General features: G+C 34.0%; 1 protein-coding gene across 1 annotated transcript in view; it reads left to right on the top strand.

Annotated features, from left to right (window-relative positions):
- LOC137405835 (ATP-dependent DNA helicase Q5-like) overlaps positions 1-2,018 on the top strand; it is a 48,459-nt gene extending 46,441 nt beyond the window's left edge. Inside the window, exon 20 of the mRNA XM_068092252.1 lies at positions 1,575-2,018. Within this exon, the coding sequence (XP_067948353.1) occupies positions 1,575-1,711 (137 nt within the window). The 3' untranslated portion in view covers positions 1,712-2,018. The remainder of the gene's footprint in view (positions 1-1,574) is intronic.
- Positions 2,019-20,255: the final 18,237 nt, after the last annotated feature.

Below are 20,255 nucleotides of genomic sequence, written 5' to 3'. Positions count from 1 at the left end.
CTCCCCCAGCATGTGTATATTACACAGCAGCTTGCCATTTTACTTCTAATATTGCATTTCTCCTATTGCAGGGAAGAGATATAAACATATAATCTTTTCCTTTCATTATTGCTATTTGTTGCACATAATAACACCCAGTACATTACAGCTACCATTGCAGCTACCATTGCATTTCTCCTATTGCACTGCAGTGCCATTTGACTGCTAATATTGCATTTCTTAACCGGCAGTACCCTTTCTTTTTATATTATCACTTTGGTCGTGGGCTGTATGACAGGGGAATGTCTAGTGTTATCTATTTATTCTCCTATGGTAGCCATTCTAGTAGTTGCTGTGTTATCTATTTATTCTCCTATGGTAGCCATTCTAGTAGTTGCTGTGTTATCTATTTATTCTCCTATGGTAGCCATTCTAGTAGTTGCTGTGTTATCTATTTATTCTCCTATGGTAGCCATTCTAGTAGTTGCTGTGTTATCTATTTATTCTCCTATGGTAGCCATTCTAGTAGTTGCTGTGTTATCTATTTATTCTCCTATGGTAGCCATTCTAGTAGTTGCTGTGTTATCTATTTATTCTCCTATGGTAGCCATTCTAGTAGTTGCTGTGTTATCTATTTATTCTCCTATGGTAGCCATTCTAGTAGTTGCTGTGTTATCTATTTATTCTCCTATGGTAGCCATTCTAGTAGTTGCTGTGTTATCTATTTATTCTCCTATGGTAGCCATTCTAGTAGTTGCTGTGTTATCTATTTATTCTCCTATGGTAGCCATTCTAGTAGTTGCTGTGTTATCTATTTATTCTCCTATGGTAGCCATTCTAGTAATTGTTGTGTTATCTATTAATTCTCCTATGGTAGCCATTCTAGTAATTGCTGTGTTATCTATTTATTCTCCTATGGTAGCCATTCTAGTAATTGTTGCGTTATCTATTTATTCTCCTATGGTTGCCATTCTAGTAATTGTTGCGTTATCTATTAATCCTCCTATGGTAGCCATTCTAGTAGTTGTTGCGTTATCTATTAATTCTCCTATGGTAGCCATTCTAGTAATTGTTGCGTTATCTATTAATCCTCCTATGGTAATCTTTCTAGTAATTGTTGCACTTGTTGTTTGAAAATGCCAGGGCACTGGTTCTGCTGAAGACACTGGTGAGCATCTGTCTCAGGCAGTCACATCTTCGTAAAGCTTATGTTAGTTGCTTGTTAAAAGAATGCATCTCTCTGTACAGGATTATACGGTGGACAGCGATGGTTGCTTCTTATTTGCCAAGTCTTTTTATTTATAATGTGACAGATGTGAATACGAGGCACTCTTATTTATGTTTGCTGAAGAGCTGGGTTTGGATAACAAAATTCATGAAGCTTTGGGTTTAAATTCTAAACATTTTTAGCTGAAATCACCTTCAGAGTCAGCTAAAATATCTTATTAGCACTAAATTGATGCTGTTGTCTTTTCACGTATTGTTTGAGTTTTGTGACTTGTCAATGTATTTCAGATTTATTTTCCAAATATTGTTACCTGATTTAATTCTTTGATTTTAGCCATAATTTTGGATTATTTGTCTTTTCAATACAGTTCATGAAAAAGTTGAAGATTTTGTTGCAAACCGGCTACACTTTCCAGAAGTTATATCGTCACAAGAGCATATCGATAAGCTGTTAACCAGTTGTGAGTCAATGGATCAAGACACGCTGCCCGTCCATACTCAATAATACATTGTCAGCACTCTCAAAGCTATTGCAGGCCACTAGCAGCGCTGCTAAGGCGGAAAATGCTGACCAATCGGGAATAGAATCTCTTGATGCTCAAAATAATATGTTCATAGATATTATATTTACACACATAAAGGCTTTGACAAGTCAGCGCATATTTTTGGATGGATACTGTAGTTGTTTAGTCATAAAGTTGTGTACTTTTAGTTACAGTTTGCTGAAAGTGCGTGACATATTTTTGCTTACATCTTCAAACATATTCTGTTTTTTCGCATTCGTTTTTCAGCTAAGTACAAAAACTATATTATCTTGCAAATTATAACTATTATTACTAATTGAAGTGGTTTATTAGTTCTAGAAAGCATTGTTCTAGAAAGCCCGTGTTGTAACCGGCTTGTTCCAGTGCTAAAGCGCACTTTCTCACTTTTTCCTGGAAGCCTTCAGTAGTCAACAACCATGACATCAATGATTCAATTGTGTTGTGTATATACCTGCATAAGAGGCAGCTATGGAGTGTTGGTAAGTACTCTGCCTGCTGAGCAGCAAGTCGATGGTTGGAGCCCTGCTATGGGATGTCAGGGAGGCATGCCGTCATTAATTGCTTCTGCACTAAGGGAGATAACTCTGACAAAAACCCTACCAAGAAAACCCATGGCATGTATGATTTAAGCAATTGACAAAGACCTTGGTATGAGGTCCTGTTCATATCGGAATACGATATATATACACCTTAATATTTTTTCATGCTAGTACATATGCCCTGCTAGTAAGTGGTACAGTAGTAAGTGTGCCCTAACATTATTACATCATTAACATTGCCTCACAATAGTAGTGTTCCCTGGCAGTATTACATTATTAACCTTGCACCCTTTAATAGTAAATGTACCCTGGCAGTATTACATTATTAATCTTGTACCCTTTAATAGTAAATGCACCCTAGCAGTATTACATTATTAACCTTGCACCCTTTAATAGTAAATGTACCCTGGCAGTATTACATTAATAACCTTGCACCCTTTAATAGTAAATGTACCCTGGCATTATCACATTATTAACCTTGCATCCTTTAATAGTAAATGTACCCTGGCACCCTTTAATAGTAAACGTACCCTGGCAGTATCACATTAACCTTGCACCCTTAATAGTCAATGTGCCATGGCAGTATTACATTATTAACCTTGCACCCTTTAATAGTAAATGTGCGCTGGCAGTATTACATTATTAACCTTGCACCCTTTAATAGTAAATGTGCCCTAGCAGTACTACATGATTAACCTTGCATCCTTTAATAGTAAATGTACCCTGGCAGTATTACATTATTAACCTTGCATCCTTTAATAGTAAATGTACCCTGGCAGTATCTTACCATCGGCCTTGCCTCTCTAGATATTAAGCGTTCAGCTCTTTTCTGCGTTCAACCCCTACCATTCAAATTTGTGTAGAGGTCTCACTAAGGGTTATTAATGTTAAACTTACTGTGTACTTTCTGCTTTTAAAAGAAGCCCACAATCTTGTCAAACTAACTTAATTGGCTTTGAGACTTTTCTTTCCCTACAATATAGGATTTTATAGGACAGATAATGTACCTCGATGATTAAGAACGCTTTTCTCATTCATTCGGCTTGGGCCAACAAATATTTTACAGTTTCGACAAGCAGAACAAATTTTTAATTTTTCTATGGAGTCTTTTCTTACAAAACTGTCAGCTGTCAAGGTAACTACACCATTTGCCGTTTGTCGGCGGTCATATGAATATCGCTAGATTATGGTTTTCCTGAACACCAAATATAGTCGAAACTAATGCAGCCAGAAACATTAGAAGTAGGAGCCATTAATAAATTAATCGTAACTATGAAATACACTTTTCAAACCCACCATTAATGTGCTATTTGACATTCCCGAAGTAATTTCCACCAAGCAATTATAAACCTCTGTAAAAATTTGCCACAAAAGTCAAGGTTATAGGAAGTGGGGGAGAACCGTGATCACCTATATCCTCACAGGACTTGGCACTGGGAGAGAGAGGGAAGGGTGAGAGATGTTAATATAGTTTCATAAGATTTATAAGTGTTCTCAATACAAGATGAATTTAAACAGTTTAGAGCAGCAAAATGCTTGATTTCAAGTGAAACAGAATGATGTTTCTGAGAGCTATAAGACTTCGTCATAATCTACATCTGTATTCAAAACTGCAAGTTGTCTATCATAAACCAAACATCTCTTTTCAATTTATTCCTCATCTCTAAGTAGTTTCCAAGCATTGATTATCGTTTTTCAAGTTTTAAGACCAAAAAAAGTTATAATTGCATTAATTTGTATGAGATGCTACATAAAGTATCAAATTTTATAAAGTATATTTTAAAAGGTTTGTGGTAATTCACCTCAGTTTAACACCTGATAGTTTATTATCATTATATAGGTATGTGTTCACTGTACATGTACTATTCCATGATATATGAACTTGTACGTATAGTGTAATGTACTTTACATTATAAAAGCATGATACTGAAACATTATATAATGTTTTGTAGAATGATATATTGTGGTAGTTATACATGCACATGTATACAAAATAATATAACCCAGCTCTATATATACTATAATAGAGCATAATGTAAACTTACCCTATAGAAACATGTGTTAGTTGTTGGTGCTATAATAATAACAAGCAGTATTATCTATAAAGCTAACCTGGCAATTTGGTTTCCTCATATTCTTTGCACAATGAACTATTTTTTTAATGTAGTGTGGTTAATATTCTTTAAGAATTTAGTCCAGTCTTGAACCTTTCACGTATGCTCTTTACACATTTGAACAAGTTTTTAATGAATATTGATACTTAACTAAAGACAACGACGGCTAAAATTGAGAGGTGCACTCGACTGCTTGAATACTTTGCTTGGTTTAACATATAAAATGAAACCATTTAGTGCTTAAAGACAAGTTAACAGAATTTACCTTAATAAAACTTAGAAAGGATAGACATTAACTTTGTTATCACCAGTCAATGCCGTTTAGTGCAAATTAGACCATATGACCAAAACAAAGACCAAAAAATAGTAAAGAAAATTATGTGTATTGCAAGAAGAAGCTCTTTTTGTATAATATACAATATAATGCTGTTTTACAATGTAAATCAGTAAGGTGTTGGTGCCTTTTATAAGATGTCGTAGTTTTTGGGGGAAATAGGAATGTAACGGATAGTCAGGCAGATTGGAGATACGATTTGAGTATTTTAAACAACGAATATCTAAAAATACATTGAGCTCTTCAGCATTAAGGGCATTTAGACGCTGGTAGTAACTGTCCGTATCAGGTAGTATACATAGAATAAATTAAATCTTCAGATATCGCAGTAGTACACTTCCTTACTAAATTGATATTTTAGATATACAATGTATGTGGCTGAGACCAACAAAAATTTAGTCAGTGCTAATAAGAAAGCAAACTTTCTTCTCTCCTGTAACAAATTTTAGTGTTCGACCAGCTTATCAAATACTAGTTCGAATCCCATTTGAGGTAATCTTTTTTCACAACCACCAACTATGAGTTCAAACATACAGGCAGATGAACTCTGCCCTCTGTATAGTAGTATTATAGTAAAGCTTAGGTTAGTTATGTAGTATAAGTTAGGTTAGTTATGTAATATAAGCGTAATAAAACTCGTCAAATGATTAATTGCATAAGACCTACATTATCGCTGTGGATTGCTACAGCGTATTTGCTTACTTGAAGTTGATTCAACTCATAAATTAGGTGCAGGATTAATTTTAGATTTTTCGATATCATTTAAATTGTAAATTTGAATCTATGTGTATCAACTAGTCGAAATGCTCTGTAACGTCCGATGCAAAAGTTTTTTTTAAAAGGATGTACAGGAAATGAGGAATGAAGGTAATTCTTTGTAAAAAATGTGAAGTTTTTCTTTTTTCTGTGGTGCCAACTTGCATGGTCTTGTAAAACTAACCTCAATGCCTACCAATTTATTAAAAAAGCTATTTCAAAATATGCAAGATTGTGAAAAACTTGCTACGAGATGAGAAATTTCTGTTTACAAGTATATCTCAGCTAGCAAACACTAACAATAGGCTTTGGTATTCGTTTGTAATGCTAACAATCTAGTAAATGCTTAATGGTGAACTTTTAGTAGTTTATAAGAAAATTCACCAATAGCTATAATATGGAGGTAAGAAAATATACGCTTTATATGTGGTTGGTCTTTTTTGTTGTTTGTATTTACTAATTGTATAAGAACATTGTGTAAAATTTAGGTTCTGATCAATTCTACAAGATAGGCTGAAGTATTGTCATTTGTTGTCTGTATAATTTTTTATCGGTATTAGTAATAATCAACTAAATTTTTTTTGTTACACTACAAAAACAAAAAAGTTAAAAGGTAGAAATGAGGAATTGTTGAGTGAGTTGAACAAAAGTGTTTAAAAGTTGATAATCTAATAGTATTGTAGAAGAGTCAGGATTGTGAACTGAAGGTTGTAGTAACAGAAAGTTCCTAAGCTGAAACATACATTGGTGGATGTAGTATGTTGGTGCCATGGAATAGAAAACGATGTTTGTCATATGTGTGGACGGATAAATACAAGTATTTGGGCGGAGCTTACGTTGTCATAGTTGCCTGGTTGTTTGTTACCATTGATCATGCTAAATTGATCTGAAAAGAGTGGAGAGTTATATAAACAGCTAGGCTCACAGCTTGCCAGCCAATTGGTTTTTACCCATATTTGAGCTGGTTAATTTACTAAATAAATCTGTAATTACTGATACTCCTACCAGAAGCATTTATAGAGAAGCCCCTGACTGTGCCATGCAAAAGGAATAGCCCATCTTTATTTGAGCATGCGATGGTTGTATTAGAATGGAGGAATGACCACCTATACCTGTTTTGCTTTAGAAAAAAAAGTTTTTTCAAGCCTACTTTTCTTCATAATCACGATTGAAAACAGTAGGTTCTGGAAAAATTGTGACAACAGTAATACCACTCGCTGACAATACTGTATATATATTATAATATGACAATGTTGGCTTCACATGTAATAATTCATGGTTCCCTCATGTCATTCATCTCATTCATTCAGACATCCCCATTAGTATAGCCTGGTTTAGACCAATGTCGCGTGTATGATGTGCGAGGTGCTGTGCCCGCTATGCTAGCTTAAGAAGGTGAGCAATTGATGTGAACCAAATAGCTATGAACTTGTAAGATGATGCAACTAATTCCTGCTTGCACTGAACAACAACATTGTCTAGCATGATTCTGCGTAGTCATGGGCTCACTACGCTAGGATTGATGTGAATTTGGTGTGCAGCATAATGTCAAACTCACTAAATGGTTTTGTCAATCGACTGACCAAGATATGGTTTCAAGGACTTTTCGTTGTTAGTAAATTAGCGTTCTTTCATTCAGATATCTACTAGTAACATATGCTGCTGTAGCTGCACTAACTTGCATACCAAATGTATGGTACAAACCGATAGGCTTATGACTAGAGCTTGATCTAATATTCTATTATTTGGTGACTCTGTTAGTTCCAGAACAATTTCACCTTTGCTTTATAAACTGTACCATAAATTATACTTTATGGGTTTTTAGCCTTTGATAGACAAGGAAGGTTATACCATCATAGAGAATATATGCAAGGAGTGTTGTCACAAGAACAAGCTGTCAGCCAAAGTTTGTGTGTCGTGTAACAAGCGAATTAAAAGAACAGATGAGCCTGATCCAGAGGACTGGATATGCTTCAATTGCGAAACTCTCCGTCCAGGTATAATTATATTTAAAACCTTTGAACAGCTGGTTAGAATGTTTTAGAAAATTCAGGTTGCTTAGAGAACCATTTCATCCTTTTTTTTGGTATTATGATGGATCTTGTATAGTAGTGAGTGTCTGAGTAATCCTTGAAGTATAATAGTGAGGGTCTGAGTAACCCTTGAGGTATAGTCGTGTGTGTCTGAGTAATCCTCGGAGTATAGTAGAGTGTGTCTGAGTAACTCTCGGAGTATAGTAGTGAGTGTCTGAGTAATCCTTGAAGTATAATAGTGAGGGTCTGAGTGACCCTTGAAGTATAGTCGTGTGTGTCTGAGTAATCCTCGGAGTATAGTAGAGTGTATCTGAGTAACTCTCGGAGTATAGTAGTGAGTGTCTGAGTAATCCTTGAAGTATAATAGTGAGGGTCTGAGTAACCCTTGAAGTATAATAGTGAGGGTAGGAGTGACCCTTGAAGTATAGTCGTGTGTGTCTGAGTAATCCTCGGAGTATAGTAGTGAGTGTCTGAGTAATCCTCGGAGTATAGTAGTGAGTGTCTGAGTAATCCTCGGAGTATAGTAGTGAGTGTCTGAGTAATCCTCGCAGTATAGTAGTGAGTGTCTGAGTAATCCTCGGAGTATAGTAGAGTGTGTCTGAGTAATCCTCGGAGTATAGTAGTGTGTGTCTGAGTAACCCTCGTAGTATAGTAGTGAGTGTCTGAGTAATCCTCGGAGTATAGTAGTGAGTGTCTGAGTAATCCTCGTAGTATAGTAGTGAGTGTCTGAGTAACCCTTGAAGTATAGTAGAGTGTGTCTGAGTAATCCTCGGAGTATAGTAGAGTGTGTCTGAGTAATCCTCGGAGTATAGTAGAGTGTGTCTGAGTAATCCTCGGAGTATAGTAGAGTGTGTCTGAGTAATCCTCGGAGTATAGTAGAGTGTGTCTGAGTAATCCTCGGAGTATAGTAGAGTGTGTCTGAGTAATCCTCGGAGTATAGTAGAGTGTGTCTGAGTAATCCTCGGAGTATAGTAGAGTGTGTCTGAGTAATCCTTGAAGATCGAGTATGATGTCTGCTTAGCAGAGGCTGTATGTTTTTTGAGAACAGTATTACACAAACCACGGCTCTTTGATCTTGCCTGAACATGTCTAAGTCCAGTGACAAAAGAACCTTAAGGACTGGAGACATGCCCAGTTGCATACAGTAATTTAAAGTTGGATATCATTCCACAGCTATTAGCACTCTTGCCCTTTTTCGGGAATTGAACCCTGTTATATATAATTAGTTATCCTTCTAACAAGAAGACATTGCTAATATATATTTTAACCATTAAGTCAAAGGAACAACATGAAAGTTTTATTTTTCTAATATTATGACCTATTTTTACAGCCACCCATTAAATCTCTCTTTTTTAAGCGCGCCGGTCAAATGAGCTCAGAAAATATACCTGCTTGTGATTGGTTCATTTTTGAGGCACTGCAATTCTTTCTTGCTAGTCAATAGAAAGCGTAAAATATATTGCTAATCAAACCTTTTGGAATATAAATAAAGATTCTCCAAAAAATAGACACAATGTAAAATTGTTAACAAATTTCTATGTCTATGCATTTACATTGACTCAATTCAAGATGCACAAAATAATTGTACACTCTTTGATGTGACAGGAATAACTGCGTTTTAGAGAGACTTCACTCAACGCTTTCATAAATTATGCATCAGGGTTATGTTGCCTGATATGGACAGTTACGACCAGCGACTAAATGCCCTTAATGTTGAGAAGCTAACTGCGTTATTCGATATTTGCTGTTTAAATACTCAAATTGTATCTCCAATCTGTCTGATCATCTAATTACATTCCTACTTCCATAAAAAACCACTATACTTTATACCAGACACTAATACCTTGCCAATTTACATTATAGAACAGCTTTTAACTAAAAGAGCTTTTTCTTTCAAACAAGTACATAATTTACTTTACTACATTTTGTTTTTATTTTTGTTTGTGTTTTGTCTCATGATCTGAATTGCTTTAAATGATTTTGACTGATATAAATAAAGTTAATATCTATTTGTATATAACCTAGCTTGTTATTCTGAGAACTTTTTAATTCTTCAGGCTATGAAAAGATATGTAAGGTCTGCCGTCACACTCGCTATCACACGGAGAAGATGGTACAGATGCTAATCGAAAAATAGTAAGAATTCCAACTTTTCTCATATTAATGCTTAGCTGCTGGATCATTAGCAATACTTACTTCACTTTTAACTGAAAGGTGCTGCTTAAATAGAGGAAGAGGTGGTGATGTAACAGGTTTGACCTAAATTGATGACTCGTTAACACAAGCATTAGTAGTAGAGTATCATGAATTGTTAACACTTGACCAACAGTACTAGGGTTTGATGAGTTGTTAACACTTGACCATCAGTACTAAAGTGTAGGCTGAATTGTTAACACCCAACCAACACAACTAAGGTAGGACGACTTGGTACCACTCGACCAACAGTACTAGGGTAGGCTGAATTGTTAATAATCAACCAACAGTACTAGGGTAGGACGACTTGTTAACACTTGACCAACAGTACTAGGGTAGGACGACTTATTAACACTTGACCAACAGTACTAGGGTATGATGACTTGTTAACACTTGACCAACAGTACTAGGGTATGATGATTTGTTAACACTTGACCAACAGTACTAGGGTATGATGACTTGTTAACACTTGACCAACAGTACTAGGGTATGATGACTTGTTAACACTTGACCAACAGTACTAGGGTATGATGACTTGTTAACACTTGACCAACAGTACTAGGGTATGATGACTTGTTAACACTTGACCAACAGTACTAGGGTATGATGACTTGTTAACACTTGACCAACAGTACTAGGGTATGATGACTTGTTAACACTTGACCAACAGTACTAGGGTATGATGACTTGTTAACACTTGACCAACAGTACTAGGGTATGATGACTTGTTAACACTTGACCAACAGTACTAGGGTATGATGACTTGTTAACACTTGACCAACAGTAGTAGGGTATGATGACTTGTTAACACTTGACCAACAGTACTAGGGTATGATGACTTGTTAACACTTGACCAACAGTACTAGGGTATGATGACTTGTTAATTCTCAATCAAGTATAAGAATATGATGACTATTTAGCTCAAGCTTGAATATTAAAGTGTCCTTTTTCTAAGTGTTTTCCTTATTTATAACTATTTATTTTATTATTGGAATGAAGTATAGGATTAACTTGATCAATATTTCATCAACTTCATACTGTTTTATAACTAATCACAAAACATATTCCTATGAGTATGTTAAATTTTACTCACTGAGCTCATGAGTGAAAAGATTTTGAGAAAATATTTTTGTTTGGCAGAATACTTTAAACCACTCATACACCCAAAACCTTTTGCAACAAATATGGTCCTTTATCGTTTTGTGAACTCTTTAGATTTCAACCAAGTTTGAGTATAAAAATATCCAGTATTTCCTTGATCTGTGTTCACAATCAAAATCTTGCACTTGAGAGAAATTTGAGTTTTTTGCTTTGCATGGTGGAAGAAAATATAAACTTAAACACCCTTAAATGGGGTTGGGTTTGGTTGTCAACTGTAGTTCTTTTCGATTACCCAAAGTACTCAACTGTTGTATGCAGAAATGTTTGTTGTCATTTACAAAATACTGCTAGCATTTTTTACTTTTGTTTAGGGTTTTGGCGTATCATTGTGCTTTTATATTTTTTCAGAATAAAACATGTAAGCTGCTTTTAAACTTTTTTGCGATTAAAAATCTTTGAGGAAATGTGTTGCTACGGATACGACGATACATTAACCAGCAAAGCTTTCATTATGGCTAAAATATTTAGGAAAAATTCAGTGTATTGTGTTTATATATTACTCTCTTTATGGATACACAATTTACTGAGTATAATAGTTTGCAAGCGCTAAACAAATACATGCCGTTTTCTATGTTTGAATCAGATGAAAATTCTTTACATTGATTTTAATGAGAAAAATCGTGTCGAAATTTGATTAGTTTGCATGTCAAACAGCTTCTTAAACTGGATTGTGGCCACAGTTGAAGGTTTGAAGCAAAGTTAGAAGTTTTATCTCAGTTTACTTAATGGTAAATGTAATTCACTGGCTGTTTTCATTTGGCATTTTAGTGGTGATAGTGACCTTTGTGATGATGGAAGTGAACAAAGCTGGCAGACACTGTGGAGTGATAAGGTCAGGGTCATTTTTAGGTCATATATTTGCGATATCAAGCCTTACTAGTAGTCACTGCAATTATTATTGTAGAGAGAACATTTTATTGAACTTGAAACGGTTTAATAGAAGCCATAGGCTAGCTGCCGCTGTCCTTTGGCTGTCATTTTATAATATTCTTTTACTTGGTTATAAACTAACACACCATAAACTACTAAAATTAAAAGCCTTTTTATTATGGAAGTAAATGTACTTTTCAATAAGATAGTGAAGAGGAAAGCAAATGGAGAGAGGGAGAATAAAGAGAGAAAACAGAGAAGAGGTGAAGCGGTAAAGCAGGAAGAGAGTGAGGTGGAAAGAGAGGAAAAAAGAAACAGAGAATGGAAGAAAAAGGATGGACAGCCACGAAAAAATGAGAGAGAGAAAAAAAGAAAAAAAAAGATAAAAGAGTAAAAAATATCAAATTAAAAAGAGAAAGAAAAAATTTGAGAAAGTGAGGAATAAAGAGGAGAGAAAAAATGAGAAAAACAGACAAAAAGTGTAAAGAGGCAAAAAAGGGAAAACACAAAAAAGAATAAGATAGAAGAATAATAGAGAAAAAGAAATAAGTTTTTACTAAATACTCGAAGTGAACCCGAAGTCATCTTAAATGTAGATATGCCTCTATGGTGTGCCCGTAGATACAAGGTACCAGATATCTACATCAAGATATATTGTTTGTGGGATTCATTAGCAACTCAGGCAGACACATTTTGTAAACACTAATTTGTTGTTTTTGCATTTATAAATAAGTCGACCTTTATGCAGTGGAGTAATGTAGTAGTAGCTTGCAACCTTGCGTTCGGGCCGACTCTCGGTTAGGATTGGCCTGGCCCAGGCCAAATGAGCCATATATTTGTGACTGAAATTTATCCTTATATGAAAATATACATATATCTATCTTGAGCACAAAGTTGTAGTTGTTAAAAATTTGGTGCTGCACATCCTTAAGGGGTCTTCACGTTTTCCATTAGCGTAGCTACCACGCTGATTATGTCTCCTCAATAACGGCAAATATAAAAACTCAAACATTTTAGTACCGGTAATAATCTTAGGTAATAATCTTAAACATTTTTCGTCGGTGTTCAAAAAAAGTATGACTTACTTATTTTTCAAAAGGTGTTTTCATACATTCTAACTAATTTTATGTTTAAATACTTAATCATGTCACACTTTTGTTTTAGCTACTATCAGCAAAATAATTTCTCTGAATAAACTTAACGAGTTAGAAATTCCTTCATTTCGATGTAGCTTCTTTTATCCATATTTAATTTTGTTTTACACTTTTATTTATATGCAGTTTATTCAGTATGTTATTCATCAGTGCAGTTAGTTGTAGGATTGTATATGGATATCAGCCACAACTTTGAAAAGAAATATTTTTAATATATTTGGCAGTTTCTATGTAACAGATGGTGGAGCGCCAATCCAAATGTCAAAAAGGCGTGCAAAGAGAATATGGTTTTTTGTAAATCTACGTTAAGAAATCACAATACACTCATACAATTTCAAAAAATTGTACTTGGCTTAAAATTTTTGTATCTCAACAAACATAATTTGCTGTCTAACTGGCTTTTTGGTAGCAAATGAAAACATGCGAGCAACAAGCAAATCTATTCGCTTTGAAAATGTAATCAGTAAAAGCAGTAACTCGTTTTGATGTTTGAATTTTGAAATTTTTTGCCGGAATTTAGACATTGGAGCAATTTTTCAGATTTTAAGTTTGCTAAACAAAGTTTTTAAGTCTATAAAGACAGCCATTTTGTGGCCCATTCTAACCAAATGGCTTGTAATATCACATATACTTGCAGTGTATTTTGTATTTCAAGTTTTTCATATGAGTATACTTGCAGGACAAACCTAAAAAAGTCGAGCCTAAGAGGCCAGCCACCAATAATACGCTTCCCTGGATATGTCAGTATTGTGAAACACGAAATGCTTGTGAGTCATACTTTGTACTAAATATCTTATAAACAGAGGAGTGATTGCTTTCTCTACATTTGTACAAAAATGTATTAAATTGTGCTGAAAGGTAGTGTGTCATAATGTATTGCGTTGTGCTGTATTGTAGTGTTGTGTGTAGTGTTGTAGTGTGTTGTAGTGTTAAGTTGTAGTGTGTTGTAGGATGTTTTGTTGAGTTGGTTGTGGTGTTGTAGTGTGTGGTGTAGTATTTTATAGTATGGTAGCAGTGTTGTAGTAGTGTTGTAGTACTGTGTAGTGTTTTGATAGTGTATGGTGTTAGCAGTGTATCCGGTTGTAGTCGTGTGGCATGTTGTAGTTGTGTATTAGTGTATCACGGTGTATGACAAATCCTAATTCAAGTAAATTGCTACAAATAAGTCAGTAGGGTGAGTCATACCTAAAATGCTCTTTGTCAACTAATAGCCTAAAATTACAACTATTGAACTATTGGACAGAAAAATTGTTTGCAGGACGAAGTCGGAAACATTTATAATAGTTACATTACAGTTGCTACTAATGGAAATGGTAAAACTGATCATTATAATATAAAAAATGATTCAACCAGAACATAATTAATAAGTCTTTGATCCATGATTGACTAGCGCATATTAATAAATAAAAGATGTGAAAATAAGAGTTGCTCCCTATTATCACTTTTTAACCATTTTGTCACTAGTACAAGTTTTATTTGTAATTTTTTATGGTTATCAGGTGATTATTGGTTATCAGGTGATTATTGGTTATTGGGTGATTATTGGTTATCAGGTGATTATTGGTTATCAGGTGATTTCTAAAGTTTTTTGATGGCAATTGACACATTTTTTACCGGCTTCATTGGCATTATTCTTGATAGCATTATCGAAGTACTTATGACCTGTCTGCTGAATTTCCAAAGCTATGTTTAAATTTTTGGTGAATCGATGAACAATCATGGCTGTTGACATAAAAGGACAAAACAAAAATCACACCTGAATTTGTATTACAGATCAAGCTGTAATACAAAGATCCACTTTTTATTTTCAATATTGATAAAACTTTATTGGTGAAAGAGAAAAGTTTTTCCAATGATTTATAACATGTTTGCAGTCCATTTACTAAATTCTTGATATAGTTTGCTTACAGTGTGTCTCGAAGGTTAGGTTGCTAATAATTTTTACAACCAACATCATCGCTACCTGTCTTGCTAGTTATTCATTTTATCGTAATCATAGTTATCCTTATTTGCATCATCACTCTTTGTTATTTTACTGACATCACTTTGTAGTATTAATCTCTTTTAGCTTGTTAGAATATCATATAAAATTACTGTATAATATAATGCTCAATTAAGTCCTTTTGTAGATTCCTAAATCATTAGCATTTTAAAACTATTTTATATTAATAATTCTTATTGCTCCATTATTACTAACTTTCTGTTCTTGTCTTTAGCAGTTCATTGCTGAACTTTTGCTGATTTTTTTTCATCACATAATATTTATAAGCGATGTCTTAGCTATAAAATTATGATTGTTTACAATGAAATATTAGTAACGCCACATTTGCACGCATTGACACGTTGATAGCACTAATTTCCATTTTCAGGTGACAAAGAACGTTGTCGAGGGTGTGATCATTCTAAAGCAGATTCTGATGAGAGGCAGCTTGATGCTGCAACAACAAAAATGTAATGTCCATATAAATAATTTTTAAAAAAGTGTTTGTAAAAGAATTTTATTAAAAAATTATAAAAAATTTGTCAAAAAAAATCGTTTCATTGATTTTAAAAATTTTCCTACAGCAGCTGCAAAAATTTTACATGAAATACTTGAGTTGCTATAAATTGTGCAAGTTAACAACCAAAGATGCTGCAAAAAAACAAGATTGACTTACTTGATTTCGGAAAGTGCATACAATAGCTTTTAGTTGAAAATGCATGTAGTATATGTCACGATTTTGGTGTCACTCAAGGAAGTCATACTAAGTGGAACTTTGGTGTCACTTGGTGGAGTACTGAGTACGGCTTTGGTGTAATGTTTTGAATCATGTCTATCTATTGACTTTTTGTGATTGATTTTTCACAAAGATTGTTTATTGACTTAAGCTTACGGTATTATTAATAGCTAATAAGCAACAACTGACAACTGACAACTGACAGCTAGTAACTGACAACTGCCGAACAATACAATCCAACGGTGTTACTTTTTATCTATGAGCACAATTCAGTTTCAAGTTAATAGAAAAGGAATAAATTTTTTAGTTAGTTTTGTTTTTGCTTTGTATTCTCTTTCTATTAAGTGTTTAGCTTGTACATGTATTTAATTCTGAGGTATAAATATGTGAAGTTTTACAGGTTTTTTAAGCAAGTTTAGGAACTAGCACACCTACCTCAGGCATAGAAATTCTAACCAACAAAATTTTCTGTAGTGTTAATTTTATTTCAGCTGTACAGGGGTTATTGTATTAAACACTTCTGCAGGTATTTCTGTTGCTTTTACCTGCTGGTATATTTCTATCTCTTTGATCAGCAAAATTTATTCTTCTACATTCACATTTTTTCCGAACTACATCTATCAGCGTGTCTATAAAGTTAGTTTTTCTACCATAGACATAATAACTACTTAATAAAGCTTATTTACAATTAAGTTTTCATATGAGATAGCCTGTAAAATCCGGTCAGTATGAATAGCATCAGATAGCAAGCTATATTATATAGCCCAGTAGTAAGTATAAAACATGATGTTAAAGAGCTGTGTTTCAGCTGTTTGTTTTGTCTGTCTTGATGATACAATTGCAAGTAATATAATAATTTGAGTATATAGCGTTTTAGTGTCATACTACTACAAGTATATAGAGCTTTAGTAATACTATACCAGTACAAGTAAATAGTGTTTTAGTAATATACCAGCGTAAGTATGAGTGATATATTAAAAAGTCTACCACACTTTTTTGACAGGAGAGGCACTAATTTTTCTTCGAGGCCGGGACTGAGCACAGCAGGAACAAGTATTCGAAAACCTTGTAAAAATGGACCAAGCAAATCTGGACCAAGTACAACAGGAGCTAGAGGCGGGGTAAATCAAGTTCAGCCTATATAATAATAGGAAATAAATCTATATACAGTGAAACTCAGATAAATCGCCCTCGAATATATCGAACACATGGTTAACTCGAATGGATTTGCTTGGTCAGTTCCCACGCAATGATAAATGGCTTTAGATAACTCCGTTAACTCCGAAACTCCGGTAACTCGAACAGTTTTTTGCCAAACGGCTACCGAGACGGTTGTTACTATTGCTTTAGAATATCACTCATTCTAAGCCATAGAAAAAAACATCGACTTATAGTAGTTCTTAGGCCTCGTTATTACCAACATCTGCAAATATTTTCATTAACGACTTTTCTAAAGGTTTGCAAAAATCAAATTTTACCAAACATCTGCTTAGCGATAACCCCTCCCAATGCAAAAAAAGCGAGGTAAAATTTGGATAACTTTAAAGTAATATCGGCAAAATTGATATTGGGTTTTTAATAGTAAAGCAATTTTGTAATAACTGACTTACTGCAAAATTGATCTTGGTTAAAACGCTCGGTAGAAAAATACGTATGTATTTTTTTCTGAGCGTGTTAACCGCGATCAAGTTTTGCCAATTTTACTCTGAGAACGTCCTGGCAGTCACATCACCTAAAGCAACAAACAAATCTCAAGTGATAGAAAAATATCTATACTTTCTGATTAAAAATATTTAAAACTTTGCACGAGAGACCCTTTAACTTGCAACAAGCAATCTATGCTTTTGATTGATATATAGTTTGTATATGTACATGTATCTACTTAACTGATAAATGCGTGCACTTATGACTGTCCTGATAACTTGAACGCTCTAGTAAATTGAACACTTTTGCTCGGTCCCTTGAAGTTTGCGTTATCCATGTTTCACTGTATATACTGCATAGATTTTAGTGTCTGTCTGTCTGTTCATATGTCCAGGTATAACAATAGTGTTAGAATTAAAAAATTTGCCTCACGCTGTATTTGAACTTGGAACCTCTAGTTCTGCAGAAAAGCATGCTATCCAATCCACTACACTGTCCAACTGGCTATACTACGGAATAGTTGTGCGCATCATACTTATTACACCTAACAATCTTTCATGGCTTTACGCTTAACACTTCACATAGCGTTATGCGCAAAGCCGTGTCAGAAAAAACGCATGCCCATACGTGAAAACAAATGCTTCCACCCACATGGCCAATATATAAAGAGAACAGCTAGTTTAATTAAAGCAGCTCCAAATATGTTGGTCTACTCTTAGTGTAATGATTCATTAACTTAAAAAAACTTTTTGTGACTATTTGAACCGATCTTTAAAGTTGCTCAGCATAACTTTCTTTTTTATCTCCCGACAATTATCTAGTTTTTTAATACAAATCTTCACACCCGCAACAGATAGTTACCGTAAAAATCCTTTAGTTGGTAACGGTAGTTTTAAGCATACGAGGAGAGTGTGCAAGTTGCTGCTTTTGTAAGTTTTTGATTCTCAAATCTCTGGGTTTCTAAGTCTTTGAATTTTCAAGTCTTCGAATATTTTAGTTTTCAACTGTGCAAACTCACAAGACGTTGGGTTTTTAAAAGTTGCGGCTACAAAATCTTTTAGTTTCTGTGTCTTTGACTTTTCAAATCATTCAGTCTTTGAGTGTCTGATTACTGAAATTTTAGAGCCTCCATGCCTGCTATTCTCTGAGTTTTTGACTTTGTAATACATCGCTAATCTTGAGGCCTTGTGAGCTACAAGCACTTCTCACAATTTAACTTTGTTCAAACGAGTGACATTAAATTCAAAATTAAATAATTAAAAGTCAACATTATGCAATTAACTTTATGTTTTCCAAAAACTAACTGCACTTTTAATCATAAAAAGATACTTCTGCAGTTTTGAAATATTGATAAGCTTGATTGAATATTTTAAAAAATTGATTGTAGCAAATTTAACGCAGCTGATAAATAATATAACCAGAAGAGAGAAAGAGAAATTGGTTTTAATAAATTGCAATACTAGGGTGTGGTTTGGTAGTAGGCTTACATAAACCATGTATACTTTGCTAGAACTAGTTAGTTTTGATATCAACCTTATTGTTTTCTGATGCGCAGCATGATCTATGACATGAACAGGTCGTCAATTCTCTCCAATGACATGAGTTGACATAGATATCGAAAGCTATATCTCAAATTCTGCAAGTGTCACTTTATTAGACCTCTAATATGTTACATAAAAAAGCAGTTCGATACAGATATACTAATTCTAATTCTATATTAATAATTCTAAGGATTAAAGGTTTATCTGTTTCTTTTAGCAGGCTGGTGAGAGAGAAGAGCCATCAGAAAGTGACACGACTGACGGAGAAGAGAATGAAAGTGCTGGTGAGCATGATTGCCTTAACTCACATCTAGTTTAGTCAGAAAATTATATGTTAGCTGATGCCCAAGCTAATGAGTGCTACTCAAATAAATAAATAAAATATTAAATAAATAAATAATAAGTGCACTAATCAGCTAATTTGATTAGTCTCAACACATGAATATTACCTCCAAAATAAAAGAATATAACGCTAAAGTGCTACATTGATTGTTTTCTTTTGGTAAAAATTAAGGAAGAAAAATGAATGATTGTTTAACTAAGATTCAAAGTAAGAAAAACAAAAACATAGCTAAAAATAACATTAAAATTATAAACGAATGTTTGATTTAAAAATTTTTTTTTTATGGTGTAATGCTTTCTTTAGGAAGACGTTAGAAATTAATTCACACAAAATTTGTATTAGACCTTATCGGAAAGTATTCGTATTTTTTATCATTTGTAATTGTTTTTGACGTTTGAGTTGATTTAACTGCTGGGATGTTTTGAAATCAAAATTGATAAAACTCAATCGGGATTAAGTTTCATCAATTTATGATTCTTTGTATTTCAATATTTCAATAGTATGCGCTCGCTACGTGCCATGTTCTTCAGACATAATTATAGGTTGAGATAAAACACTGTTACAAACGGGATTTGAACTCATAGCAGTCAGTTTGGTAAACCGGCTCTCTGCCACCAGCGCCATTAAACCATGTTTTGGTGTTCTAACTGTGCGAGTAATAAATCTCTGCTTTATCAGCACATGGTGGTCACTGATGGCACACTAGAGTGTCAGAGTACTAGTGTACGTGTTCATCCGCTGTGTGTCATACTCCTGAGTAATTATATAGAATTAAATTTGAAGCATTTTAGTAATGTTTATAATTTACATCTTTTAAAACGTTAGTGACGCTTCAGGAAACTACGGTATCTCAAATACAAAGTCTTTATTATTAATAGTTGTACCCAAATTTAATTAAACTTTTTTGCAAACAACGATCTTTCAATTTTTCGCTTTCTAAAAACGCTTAAAGATTCTTGCAGCAAACTTTTCAATTAAAATAAAGAAACATTATTGTGAGTATATATTCTAAATTGTTTGCCTTTAACATAGACTAACATGAGATGTCGATTGCCTGTGTTAAAGAGCGGTAATTAAACACAAAATACACGACTTTGAAATTATC

This window comes from Watersipora subatra, chromosome 10 (assembly GCF_963576615.1).
Source record: "Watersipora subatra chromosome 10, tzWatSuba1.1, whole genome shotgun sequence".
In the NCBI taxonomy this organism is placed as follows: Eukaryota; Metazoa; Bryozoa; class Gymnolaemata; order Cheilostomatida; family Watersiporidae; genus Watersipora; species Watersipora subatra.
This window is presented reverse-complemented; position numbering and strand designations above follow the sequence as displayed.